Raw genomic sequence first — 12963 nt, 5'->3', positions numbered from 1 at the left:
TAAAGAGAGGCTGGAAGCAGAAACTGAGGTAAAGGGGCTCATTCAAGTTCACCCAGGAAGTTTGGTGGCACAGTTGGCAGAGAATCCAGGAACCCAGGCTCCTAGCTGCCCCGCTGCTCTGACCACTAGCCCCCTCTCCCCTCCCAGAAGTGGAGATAGGACCCAGGCGTTCTGACTGGCAGCCTTATCTAATGTCTATTATGCATGTTGCTACCCTGTCTTTTCTCCAGCTGCTGATGTGCAGGAAACTCCAACCTTGCTGATCCCGCTCTTAAACCTACTCAATCGCCTCGTAATGTGCTTTCATTTAATGATCAAAATGATATTTGATTAGGCAGCCTGTACTACGTTTTTTCTTAAATAGATAATTAAGAGATTATTCCTCTCAAGTTCGTTAGCAGGTAATTTAAGCTACAAGAAACACAGATGCATTTCCATGTGGAGCATCTCTTGATAGGAATCAACAGACGAGTGGGGTGTTGCTCAAGTCTCGGGGTGGGGTGGAGATGTCAAATCCTGCTGCTAGTTTAATATATAGGGGAGTAGGTTGGATGCCGCTGGTCTCCACTGTTAGAGCACTGGGCTAGGAGTCAGGATTCCTGGGTTCCATTCCCAGCTGTAGGTAGGTAGTGGGGTCTAGTGCTTAGAGAAGCAGAGGTGGGAGTCAGGACTCCTGGGTTCTAGTCTCACTCCTCTCGCAGAGCCAGGCATAGAACCCAGGAGTCCTGATTCTCAGCCTCTTTTCCTGTAACTACGAATCTCTACTCCCCTCCCAAAACCGGGCATAGAACTCTGGAGTCTCACCACAGACCAGAGGGGGGAGGGAAAACAAAGGCACAGAGCAGGGAAGGGACTTTCCCAAGGTCACACAGTAGATCAGTGGCAGAGCCAGGAGTAGCCAGCTCCTAGTCCAATGCCTGTGTCACTAGCCCAATGTCTTTCTTAGCCAGGAACTCCTGTGATGCATGAGCCACGTGCCTGTGGGGCTCTCCCTTCCCCAGATGCTCCCTCTCTGAGCTTCAGCCACAGCAGGGGTAGGAAAACCTCCGCAGCCTGATGTGAGCCAGCGCCAGCAGGGAGCAGATTGAGGTGCTCTTTTCACACTGCGTTTCCGTCGCTGGGGGTGGGAGCTGGGTTGGCAGCTCGGGGCAGTAAGAACAGGTAGCTCAGCACCGCCCCCGGGCATGCTGGAAAATAACCGCGCGCTGGGGGGAAGCGAGTCCAATGTTCAGGCTTGGCGGGGGCAGGTTGTGGAGCATGGTTGTAAACCAGACGCTGTGTGCGCTTACTGTGCGGAAGGACCCAGTGTCCTCACCCAGCAGTCTGCGCTGGCATGGGGGCGTGGGACCATGCTCCTCCCACTAAATAAGCCCCACCTACTCAAGACAGCAGAGTGAGCTCTGAGTCACAGTGTTAGAATAGATTTCTGGTACCGCCTAGGGGCCCCGATGAAGATAGAGGTCCCCTTTGGGCCAGGCACTGCACAGACGCTCACTGAGATTGGGGCTCCCGTTGTGCCAGGTGCTGCACAGATACAGTGAGAGACAATCTCTGCCTCCAAGAGCTTACAGTCTCAATTAGCAAAGGGTGGAAAGATAAACTGAGCCACACAGAGGGGCGGGGACTTGCAGTAAGTAAGTAGCAGAACCGGAAATAGAACCCAGGTGTCCTGACCTCCTACACTGCACACTCTAACCCCCTAGGCCCCGCTCCCCTCCCCTAGCCGAGAACAGAACCCAGGAGTCCTGCTTCCCAGCCCTGCTGCCTTGTTAAGTGGGAAAAATATCATTGCTGTCCATGCCTCTTAAAATTCAGGAGCCGCCGAACAGTTAAAACATCTTTAATGAGCTCCATGCTTCATTATCCTCTTTATGGCTGTCTGGCGCCCACTCCCCCCTGCCCGGCAAAGATTGAAATGCACAGTTAATCCATATTCTCCGGTCTGTTGTTTAATTCCCGGCATTGCACTGACCCCCGCTGGTTGCGCCGTTCAAGGATTTTCCCCACCCTCAGCTCCCCTTGAACTCCCAGCCACCACAGCTTGCGGGCTCCCTGGTTAATTAGCAGGCGTGGGTTGGATCAGAAATGCTCTCTCTGATGCCTTAGTGCCGCTGCAGGGAGAAGGTCCCGGTCCTGTCAGTCTAGTCCAAGGTCATCCCCGGGGCTGTGATGAGGCCTGGCAGATTTTGTATCTGGAGTTCATCATCTGGGTCTTCAACAGGCAAGGGAATGGAAGAAAAAGAACCTGGGGGCCTGACTCCCAGCCTGGCCTCCTGCTCTTACCACTAGACCCCTCTTGCCCCCCAGAGCTGGCGACAGAATCCAGGTGTCCTGACTCTCCGTCTGGCACGCTGGCCACTCCTCCCTTGTTTTCCAAGCGCCGTCTCAGCATTTGCCGCTGCAGCGCAGCATCTGCTCAGCGGGACACAGCGATGCCACAGTTAGTCGTGTTCCTTGCCATGTCCCCGGCTCACAGGCATCGCCCGAGCGGCTGGTGTGTCTGCGAGAGACGGACAGACGCAACAGCCACGTCTTCTGTCCTCGCGTCACCTGGATCTCACACACACACAGAGATTCAGGGAGAGTATTGGACTGGTGCTCAGGACTCCTGGATTTTGTCCCCTGCTCTGGGAAGGGAGTGGGATCTAGGGGGTTAGAGTGGGGAGTGGGGGCTGGGAGCCAGAACATCTGCGTTCTACTCCTGCAGCTGGGAGGAGAAGGGGAGTCTAGAGGCTGGAGCAGGGGGGACAGGAGTGAGGGCTTATGGATTTTATCTTCTGCTATGGGAGGGGAAACTAGTGGTTAGAAACGGGGGCTGGGAGTCAGGACTCCTGGGTTCAATCCTCAACTCCGGGAGAGAAGCGGGATCACTGTGAAATTTCAGATTTAAATAGCTGAAATCATGAAATTTACTATTTTTAAAATCCTATAACCATGAAATTGACCAAAATGGATTATGAATTTGGCAGGGCTCTATCCATGAGGGAGCAACCTGTGCTTGCCACCTGGCACCCTGCACCTCAGCTGAGACGAGGTTATCTCTGCTGCCCTTCAGTGAGATTCGGCCTTTAAACCTATTGCTGGGGGTGGAGTTCTTGTTACTGCGGTGTGAGGATTACCCAACAGTCCATCAGGGATCAGGGGAGTTTATGCCAGACACCTGGGTCCCCTGCAACCTCCTATGCCCTGCTGCAGATCATAACCATGTGGAGGGCAGAGCTTGGGACCTCCTTCCCAGCCATTGCTGGGGGAGATGCGTTTGTGATGGGGCCTCAGCTTTGTGAGGGAGAGGAGTAAGTGGAGTATGAACAGCTGTTGGCTCTTCATACTGTGAACTCTTCAGGGCAGGGATGCTCTTGTGTGTCTGGGCAGCGCCTGGCACAACAGGGGCCCTGCTCTGGGTTGGAGTCTGTGCAACCCCAAGCTCAGTCGGGGTCTGTGCAGCGCCTGGCACAATGGGGATCTCAGGTATTACTGTAAAACTGCTAAGAGGGCCCCAAAGAACTCGGGACCCCCTTCCCATGGCATAGCTAGTGGCAGCCTCGGCCTGTTCCTCACTCCATTCCAGTGGCTGGGTTCCCCGGGGAACGGCCTGTTTATTTCTGATTGAAGTGGGGAGGGATGAGGTCTCTGCAGGGGTGCTTATTGCCAGGCTGAAATTACCTGCTTATCCAAGGGCCCTTGGCTGAGAGCTCTGCTTCCATTATGGCTAGTTAATGTCTCTCCTGTTAGGAACCGTGGCTCCAGAGAGGCAGGCCTGCTAACTTTGTCAGCATTCTTGGAGAACCCTTTGTAACCTGAAGTGGATAGCCAGGTTAGCTGATCCCACTGCGGCTTAATGGCTGGAGCACTGCGCTGGCAGGAAAGAGACCTGAGTGCGAGGCCTGACTCCCCCGAGGAGCTGATTCCCCTCCCACACTTTGTCTAGTTAGACTGCAGGGTCTTTGGGCCCGGGAGCTCTTCTCGCTGGCTAGCCCCCATCCTGCTCAGGGCCTCGGCTGGAACCCCCAGAGTAATGAACGGTGCGAGGCAGGGGGGTGATCGTCAGCACCTCGGGGCACAGGCTGAGCAGTGGAGGCAAGGCTGTGTATCTCCCTCCAAAGGGTAGCGGTGGAAAGCGTCTCCTCCTGACCTCCTGGTGCGAGCCCCGCTCTCATTTCACAAGGGGGCTCCCGGCATAGCACCTACCCCTTGAATGGTTTGCCAGCGGCCGCTAGGCACGTGCCAATCCTCCAGACTTCCGCCTGTTACATTTTATCCGGACCTCCCTGGAGTTAACGGAGCGTACCTCTGTCTGCATGTCGCCCGCTGGGATGGAGGATGCAGCAGCTGGAGGAGAAAGCACTGCAGTTGCTCAGTCACACTAGATTCCAGTGCTCGGGGGAAAGCGACACAGAGAGAGAAATTGTCTTTCCTCCCATCCCCCTCTGTCTGCAAAGCACCAGTAACTGCGGTCCTCGTCGTGCCACAGGGATTCCGAGCTGTCCCTGGCAGCAGTCGTGAATCCTTCATTACCTGAGATCCCTGGACAGATGCGGGGAAAGAAACGGTTCTTGCAAGTAGCCTGGGTTCAGTCCAACGTGAATGCAAGCAACGTGCGCTCTGCAGGGCGCGTTTGAGTCACATCGGATAAGGCGAAGGGAAGCTGAGCCGGGAAGAGGTTGAGAGGCCCAGGAACCGGCACAGATCAGTGGGGGACAAGGGTTGCGGGGAATGGCTTTGAAAGCTGCATCCTAGAGGAGGCGTGGGCCACTGGGCAGAGGGTGAAGAGGATGGGGGGGAGGGCCAGCAGGGGGGTATCAGAGGGAGGAGCGGGAGATCAGGGGCGGGGGGTGAGGGGGAAGGAATCTGTGTGCCTGTGGTTTCACTGCAGCAAACACACATCCCCGATGCCCAGTGTTTGGCTCACCAGAGATAGCTTAGTGGATATCAGAGCGATGGTCTCATCTACTCAATATCCGGCCCCCACTGCCAGCCCAGATCAGGCCAATGGGCCCATCTAGCACCTCCTGCTGCCCCGGATCAGACAGTAACCCATCTAGCCTGGGCGCCCCCACAGTTCCCCTGCACACGAGCAGGTCAGTGGGTCCAGCTGTGACCATATCCCCTCTCCAGCAGGGACGAAGTCTCACTGCTCCATAGGAAGGGGCAAGAAATACCCTTAATTGACAATGGACATCAGGAAAGATGCTCAGCAGGAAGGCTGTGGCAGAGAGGATAGAGCACTGGGCTAGGGGTCAGGACACATGTGTCTTCTAATTCCAGCTCTGCTATTGACCTTCCCCTCTCTGCGCCTCAGTTCTCCAGCTAGGGTTGCCAACCCTCCTGGTTTCGCCGGGAGTCTCCTGGAATCAGGCTCTATTTCTCCGAGGCTACTGAAGCCAAACCAGGAGATTTTAGGCCGCTAGAAGTCTGGCAGCGCAGCAGGGCTAAGGCAGGCTCCCTGCCTGCCCTGGTCCTGCACCACTCCCAGCAGTGGCCGGCACGTCCCTGCAGCCCCTGGGGTGGGGATCAGGGGGTCTCCGTGCTCTGCCCCTGAGCTCTAACTCCGCAGCCAATGGAACTGCAGCCAGTGGGAGCTGTGGGGGGCAGCACATAGGGGCAGCACAAAGAGCCCCATCCCAGGGGCCACAGGGACGTGCCAGCTGCTTCCAGGAGCAGTGCGGGGTCAGGGAGCCTGCCTTAGCCCCGCTGTGCCACCACCCAGGAGCCGCCTGAAGTGAGCGCCACCCAGCTGAAGCCCTCCCGCCCTCCCACACCCCATCCCCCTGCCCCAGCCCTGAGCCCCCTCCCACACCTAAACTCCCTCCCAGAGCCTGCACCCCACATCCCCTCATGCACCCCAAACCCCTGCCCCAGGCCAGTGAAAGTCTTACCTCCTGGCATCTGAAATCTCCCTGCGCAGCATCTTCTGGAGTCAAGTGCTTTGGTTGAGAGGGCTGGGATCTAATTAAGAGCCGTATCATAACGATGTCTGATTGCACTCAACCAGGATTTGGCTTTGAGCCAGTCAGCCAAGCTGCCCTGAGAAGGTGTCACGTGCTAACCGCCAGGGACGGAATGAGGCCACGACAGCCGCTCACCTGTCTGCTTCTTTGTCCCTGCAGTGCCCTCCCTCACCCACCTCCTGGGGATGGGATCCTCACCCCACTTGGCCGAGAGGACCTTGCCACTTGCATCCCCAGAGGCAGTCTCCTTCCCCCACCAGAAGCAGCAGCAAGGGAAACAGAACCCAGGAGTCCTGACTCCCAGCCCTCCTCTGTCCACTAGACCCCAGTCCCTACACAGAGCCAGGGATAAACCCAGAAGTCCTTACTTTCAGCCCCCCCTGCTCTAACCACTAGACCCCACTCCCCTTCCTGCATCAAGGATAGATCCCTGGAGCCCAGAGTCTAGTGGTTAGAGTCACCCTGCTCTAACCACTAGACCCAAGTCAGGAATAGAACACAGCAGCCCTGTCTCCCAGTCCTGTGCTCTAACCCAGACCGTGGCAGCTCTGTATATATTTGCCACTGAGAAACACAGTTAGAATGCTCAGACCCTCATGAACCTCTTATCTCCTTGCAGGTAGGATATGAAAATGCCGGCACCGTGGAGTTCCTGGTAGATAAACATGGCAAACACTACTTCATTGAGGTGAATTCCCGGCTTCAAGTGGAGCACACGGTGACAGAAGAGATCACAGAGTAAGTGACGCCTCTCGCGCCCCAGTTTGTGGTGATGGGGCACCTGCTTAGCCGTCTAAACAGAGGGATATGGAGTAGGAGCAGGGAGGTGGTATTAGCTCTGTATATGGCATCGTCTGACACCTGTCAAATGGACTAAAAACTGGCTAAGTCATTGATCTCCAGCGGGAGACCCATCATCAAATGGGGATATATCTAGTGGAGTCACACAGGGATCTGATAGATAGGTAGACACTGAAATGTGCATCATTAGGGTTCAGAAGTAACACCCAACAGAGAGAATTATGAGTCAGTTCCCTCCTTTTGGAGTGATCATCTCAGGCTCTCTGCAGACTCAGGCTGCACTGGTGACACTCAGGGAAGCTCCCCCCTCTCAGAACGATCGGCTCAGGCTCTCTGCGGACTCAGGCTGGTGTTGCTGCATCAGTTACGCCCTTGTCACATTTTGAAAGTTTTCTCTGGAACCATAAGCCAGGCCGACTTCTTCTTCTTCTTTTTTTTTTAAACGAAAGCTGCGATTTTGGGGCGTGAATCTGGGGTGGTCACCCTGGCCCTCTTCTCTCAGTTCTGCAGCAGGAATATTTCATATACTAAAACCTATGTACCCAGCAGCTCACAGTGAGGGCCAAGACCCATCTCCTGCCCCACACAGCTGATGATCCTTGCAAATAAGGTAGACACAAAGCCTAGGACGAGAAAGGTGGGCTGTGGAGAGGCTTGGTAGTTGGAGGAAGGATTTGAGGGGAGAAGGGGTACCTGGCAAATGCAGAGGGGCATGGACTAGCCCTTGGGAAGAGGAGATGAAAGGATGGAGGAGTGTGGGAATGTTGTATGTGACATATGGGATGGAGTGGGGAAGAGGGTGCCCTGAATCCAAACGCTGCTTGCTGCCCCATCTCAGACCAATAGGAGCATCTAGCTCGGCCTCCCATCCTGCTGTTCCAGATCAGACTAATGGGCCCAGCCAGCCAGGTATGCCCCAGAACCTGTCTCTTCTGCTTTGATGCAGGGATGTCTTCCTGTTCTGTGTTTGTACAGCACCTGGCACAATGGGTCCTGGCCCGTGACTGGGGCTCCTAGTGCTAATGCAAGCCAAATTCCACCAGCATATAACGTATGCACTAGAATAGCCCCGCGCCCTGGCTCGTAGCCTTGTGTGATACGCTCCGGAGAGCTGAATTTCTGGAGCGCTGAGACCACATCTTGGTTGCTGCTGTATGAGCAGGCAGCTCAGCAGGCCGTTAAGGGTGGATGTCGCGTTTGCAGTTAGATGCAGACCAAGACATTGGGCTGAACTTGCAGCATTCGCCTCCCCAAAGCCGGGGCACGTTTTCACGCACACAGCTTTAGACTCCACGCTCTAAAGGAGAAGTGGGAGGCCCCGCACACCTGCTGGGAGGGGAAGAAGGACATCCTTCCTCTCAGCTTGACTGGCATTTCAGCAGAGCTGCCTCCAGCGACGTCAGAGGCTCTTAGGCTTGGGTGTTCCAAATTCACACGTTAGATCATCTTGAAAATCATCAGGTTAGTGCAGAAAAAAAATCAGAGCCCCCCAGAAATATCACCGCGCTGGCTTTAAAAATCACCACCTTGGCTTAAACATTATGAGCTTGGCTTAAAAAAACCAGCAAGAAGGTTCTTTAAAATCAGGAAATTGGCTTAGGAAATAATGAGATTTTTGGACATGCATCTTGTTTTTTTAGTTTTCCCTTGGTTTTGGAGCCCTTAAGGTTAATCTTTTCCAGGTTTTCTCCCCCACTACGAGGGTTAGAAAATTACTTCGGAAAAGAAAAAGAAAGTTGAGTTTCTCACAAGTTCATGACTCCAGGAGCTGGTGCTTTAAGGAAAGTACTAAATATCATAGGGCTCAACAATGCTGGGTGCCTGAGTCGTGCTATGTGCTGAGATTGTGATTCACCCGGCATGGTACTGTTGTTTATATAGAGGATTTGGCCAAATTTGATTTGAATTTTTCATTGTTTATAGCGACAGATAATAGCAATGTTTATTTTAAAGCTTTTTACCATTTTTATTGATTTAAATGTTCACAGTTGCAGGAAATTATGGGGAGGGTCACAGAATGGGGGAGTGAGACAATAATTATTGAATGACAGGAGACGCTGAGATTCAAAAAGTCAAAGTTTCATAGCCGTTAAAACACAAATGGTCAATGTTGCAGGTCCACATAGACCAAGTAAATCTCCTTAAATCAAATTTGAATAAGTTTCCGAGCAGCATTTTTCATACACTGCCCTTCTGTACATTTCCACTGTTGCGTTTGGAAGTATTTTTGTGTCGGTTTGTGTGTGCAGTGAAACCGATGTTTACGGATTAAAAATCTCATCCTTTCAAGCCTATTCAGATGATGGTAGCAAGCCGAAGGCCCAACTGAGATCCCCCTCTCCGCCCCCCCACATTGTGCTGGGTACTGTACAGACCCCCCTGACCAAAATCGGGGCCCAGAGCGCTGCACATTTAATTGCTCAAAACCCATACATAAATAATGAAATAAATAATGAATGATAAAATAATAACAGACTGGAGGAAGGATGGCCCAGTGGTTAGGACACTAGCTGAGGACTTGAGACACCAGGGTTCACTTCCTGCTCCACCACAGACATTGGGCAAGTCACTTATCCTCTGGGTGCCTCCTTTTACCCATTGTACAACAGAGATCTCTGCTCGGCTCTGCCCTGCCTACCCGAGGATTCTTGGGGATAATGCATTACTCCTCATGAGGCACTCAGACAGTATAGCGATGGGGCCATGTAAGTGCCACCGACAGACCCCACTATCAAGCCCCGAGAGCAAAGAATGGCTGCACAGTTATTGAAACCCCAAACACACTGTCACCTTGTTCAGTTCATCAGCACTCCCAGCAGGGTGACGTCTGGCCCCCGGTTACGAGGCCTTGCCACGTGAGCAGGTGAGAGACAGCCCAGACTGCAGCCAGAGTGGGATCCTTTCTGATCCTGCTGGCTAGCATGGCAGCCCCCACCACCATTGGGGCATTGTCTGGGCTGATGAAGGCCTGGAGGTCATGCACCAGGATGAGATGTCATCTTGCCGTGATCTCGGCCAGGCATGCTCGGCAAATCAGATGTGTGCTTCCAACTCAAATATTTATCTTGCCCCCCCCATAACCCCTGGCACTTCTCTAATGCATTATCCTCACAACCCCAGGGGGAGGTGGGGCAGGGCTATTACCATCATTGTGCAGATGGGGAAACTGAGGCACAGAGCAGCCAAGGGCCAGCTTCGCAAAGCTCCTTAGGGGCTAGACCCACAAAAGGATGTAGGTGCCTAAGTCCAACATTTAGGTGCCACTGAGAATGTTCAGCCCCCTGCAATTCCCTGTGGTCGGTATGCACACACCCACTGACTCCTGATGGCACACCACAGCTTACAGGCAGCTCGGAGCCTCGCACAAGCCAAAACCCCAGGATCCCTGAAGCAGGATTCTCACACTGTGTGTTCCCCCCTAGCTTGCCACCGGGCCCTGATTCTGTAGGTGTGCTCTGAGCATGCTCAGGATTGGGCCTTGTGCAAATGACAGCATGTGTGTAAGTCTGGCCCAGAAAAGATAATAGCCCAGTGGGCTGGGCACGAACCTGGACTGTGGGAGATGCAGATTCGAATCCTTACTGAGCCCAAGCAGGGCCTTGAACACATCTTTCCACAGTCCTGGTGAGTGCCCGGAGTGCCAAGCTCTTGGCTATTCAGGGGCAGGACTCTGGTTTTCCATGAGAAAGGGCCGGCCTGTCTTAGGACCCAACTCCAGGAGAGGGCTCACAGATGACTGAGTTGCTGGAACCCGAGCTCTGCCCTTTTCCTCTGCATTTCACTCCTGACTAGCTGAGCCATCTCCCTGCGCAGCTTGCTGGCTTCTGAGCATCCTTTCCTTACACGCAAGGCTTGGGACACCTGACTTGGAGCCAAGAACTCCACTCGGCGGCAGGCCCCATGGGAGCACTCAGGCTTAGACACTGCAACCCAGAAGTACCTCTGTGAATCTCGCCCCTCGTGTCTGGTCCAGGGTTTGTGACAGAACCCAAGTGGCCCGTGCTAGCACCTGAACTGCTGCACCATCCTTTGTTCGTCCCGCAAAATGGGTGCAAATGAGGCCAGGACCATTTGTGGCTTCCTGAGCAATGGCGAATGTAGCTCAGAGTGGCTCAAGACCAACATCCAGCTAGTGCAGCAGCCTGTCTCTGCCAGTGCCCAGCACTAGATGGCATGTTTTAGACACACACCGGATACTGGACTTGAGCCAGGGGGAGCTGGGGGAAATGGAATGGCCTGTAATAGACAGAAGGTCTGACTGGATGGTCTGAGGTGTCTTCGGGCCTTACAGTCTATGGATCTGTGTCTCACAGGAATGCACCTTCCAAACCTTTTTCCAACTCGGGGTCACTTGGGAAGCTGGGCTCATTCGAAGAAGGTGCATTTTCCTACAGCCAGAGGCAAGGTCGTGTGTACAGGGACAAGAAATGTCAGCTGCACCTACAAGATGGGTGGGAGCTGTGCCCTGGGACTCAGGGACTCTGGAAAGGAGTTGGATCCTGGTGAAAACCAAGTGACTGTGAGCTCCCAGTGTGAACGGGGAGTCGAGATTGAATGCAATCCTGGGGTGGATCAGCAGGCAGCATTGAATAGGAGCAGGGAGGTGACCTCACGGCACCAGTGACTGGGATGCTGCATCCAGCTCTGGGGTGTACCCATTGAAACATCGCAGAGAAAGAGCCATAAGAGGGATCTGAGGGCTGGAAAACACTGAGACTTCTTAGCTGGGTCTGATTCTGATAAATAAAACAGCTGACTGGCTCAAGCCCCCTGGCCCTTAAAGGGCCAATCACCCTATTATAGTCTCATAGACCTGAAGAGGGCAGCAGGGCAGGATTGTAGCTATGCGGGAGTGGCTAAACCGTTGTGCCCACTCTGGGGCAACTGGCTTCTACTCCCTTCACTGCCAATGAGTGTGTGCAAGTCATTGCCCCATCCTGGGCCTCAGCATCTCCTTTTGTGACAAAGAGGTAATGACAGCTCATCTCAGCCCTGGGTGAGGGACCTGTATAAACAACCCCTATGTCCCACCCCAGAGGCGGCTGCATCTCAGCCCTGGGTGAGGGATTCTGTATAAACAGCCCCAGTGTCCCACCGCAGAGGCGGCTGCATGTCAGCCCCGGGCGAGAGATCCTGTATAAACAATGCACGGACCACAGCCATGTCTAGAGAGAGAGTCTCTTGGCAAAGCCAGGCACTATAATGAATGTGAAGTTGTTATCAATTAGCTGGCAATTTGGAGATTAGGAATGGGGAAAGGGCGGGGGGGGGCGGGCGCTGTGTGTTTCCAGGGGCATTAACAATGCCATAAATCCTTGTCAGCATTGGACATATGCAGCCAATTAGAAAAATTAGCTCTAATTAGCGGGACGCAGCCTCTGGCTTCACAGTTCCCCAAGCAGCCGTCTCTGCTCTCAGGGAAGCTCTAGCCAGGCCATGTGTTCTGCTGACAGCTTCCAGCCTGCTTCGCTACAAAGGGGCCGGTGTGTGCCTGCCTGGGGGCCTCTGGGGATTTCTCTCCCCAGGCTGTCTGGCCTCAGGGGTCTTCCAGAGATAGGTATATACAGGGCATGCAGATCATGGTCAGGGCAGTTTCCAAACTACGACATCTCCTCCACTGTTTGCCAAGTTGATCTTAGTTTGAGCTGGGGCCCTAGAGTGCCCCCTTCTGGGAGAGGCTGGGACTGGATTAGCCAGAAGCTGCCTCACAGCCAGTGCTCCTGCCCTGCTCCCTAAAGCGCCCCCTGCTGGGACAGACCAGGACTGGAGGAAGCAGGAGCTCCCCCACAGCCAGTACGTCTGCTCCCTACAGTGCCCTCTGGTGGGACTGGGGTAACCAGGCGTAGCCCTCACAGCCAGTGTTCTCACTCCGCTCCCTCCAGCGCCTCTCCCATGAAGATGACGCTAGCAACTTGGTGCTCCTGGTCACCACCTGGAGAGTAATGAGGCAGGATTGAAGGGTGGTGTCGTTCATTTCCAGCTGAGGGGTGTCTGGCCCTGGCCCCATGCCTAGGGGCGCTGGCATGGCAAGGAGAAGGCTGGAGGCGTCCGCGTTCCTTTGCTGGAGTTGGGAAGCAGAATCCCTTTGAAGTTTCAACCCAGGGAGCTGAGCTGAATATAAAACGCTTAGCCTGGGTGGCTCGAGCAGCTACGAGGGGGAGTTGTTAACACTTTGGGGCTGGAATGAGGTTTTAGCTCTGCAGACTTGACTGAA

At 54.2% G+C, this 12963-nt stretch overlaps 1 protein-coding gene across 3 annotated transcripts in view; it reads left to right on the top strand.

Annotated features, from left to right (window-relative positions):
- The window catches only part of PC (pyruvate carboxylase), a 239704-nt gene that overhangs the window by 125288 nt on the left and 101453 nt on the right, over nt 1-12963 (top strand). For all 3 annotated transcript variants that reach the window (XM_084632881.1, XM_084632880.1, XM_084632879.1), the window contains one exon: nt 6568-6686. In XM_084632881.1, the coding sequence (XP_084489007.1) occupies nt 6568-6686 (119 nt within the window). The remainder of the gene's footprint in view (nt 1-6567; nt 6687-12963) is intronic.

The sequence above is a fragment of the Lepidochelys olivacea genome (genome assembly GCF_965140295.1).
Source record: "Lepidochelys olivacea isolate rLepOli2 genome assembly, chromosome: 7".
Taxonomy (NCBI): domain Eukaryota; kingdom Metazoa; phylum Chordata; order Testudines; family Cheloniidae; genus Lepidochelys; species Lepidochelys olivacea.
This window is presented reverse-complemented; position numbering and strand designations above follow the sequence as displayed.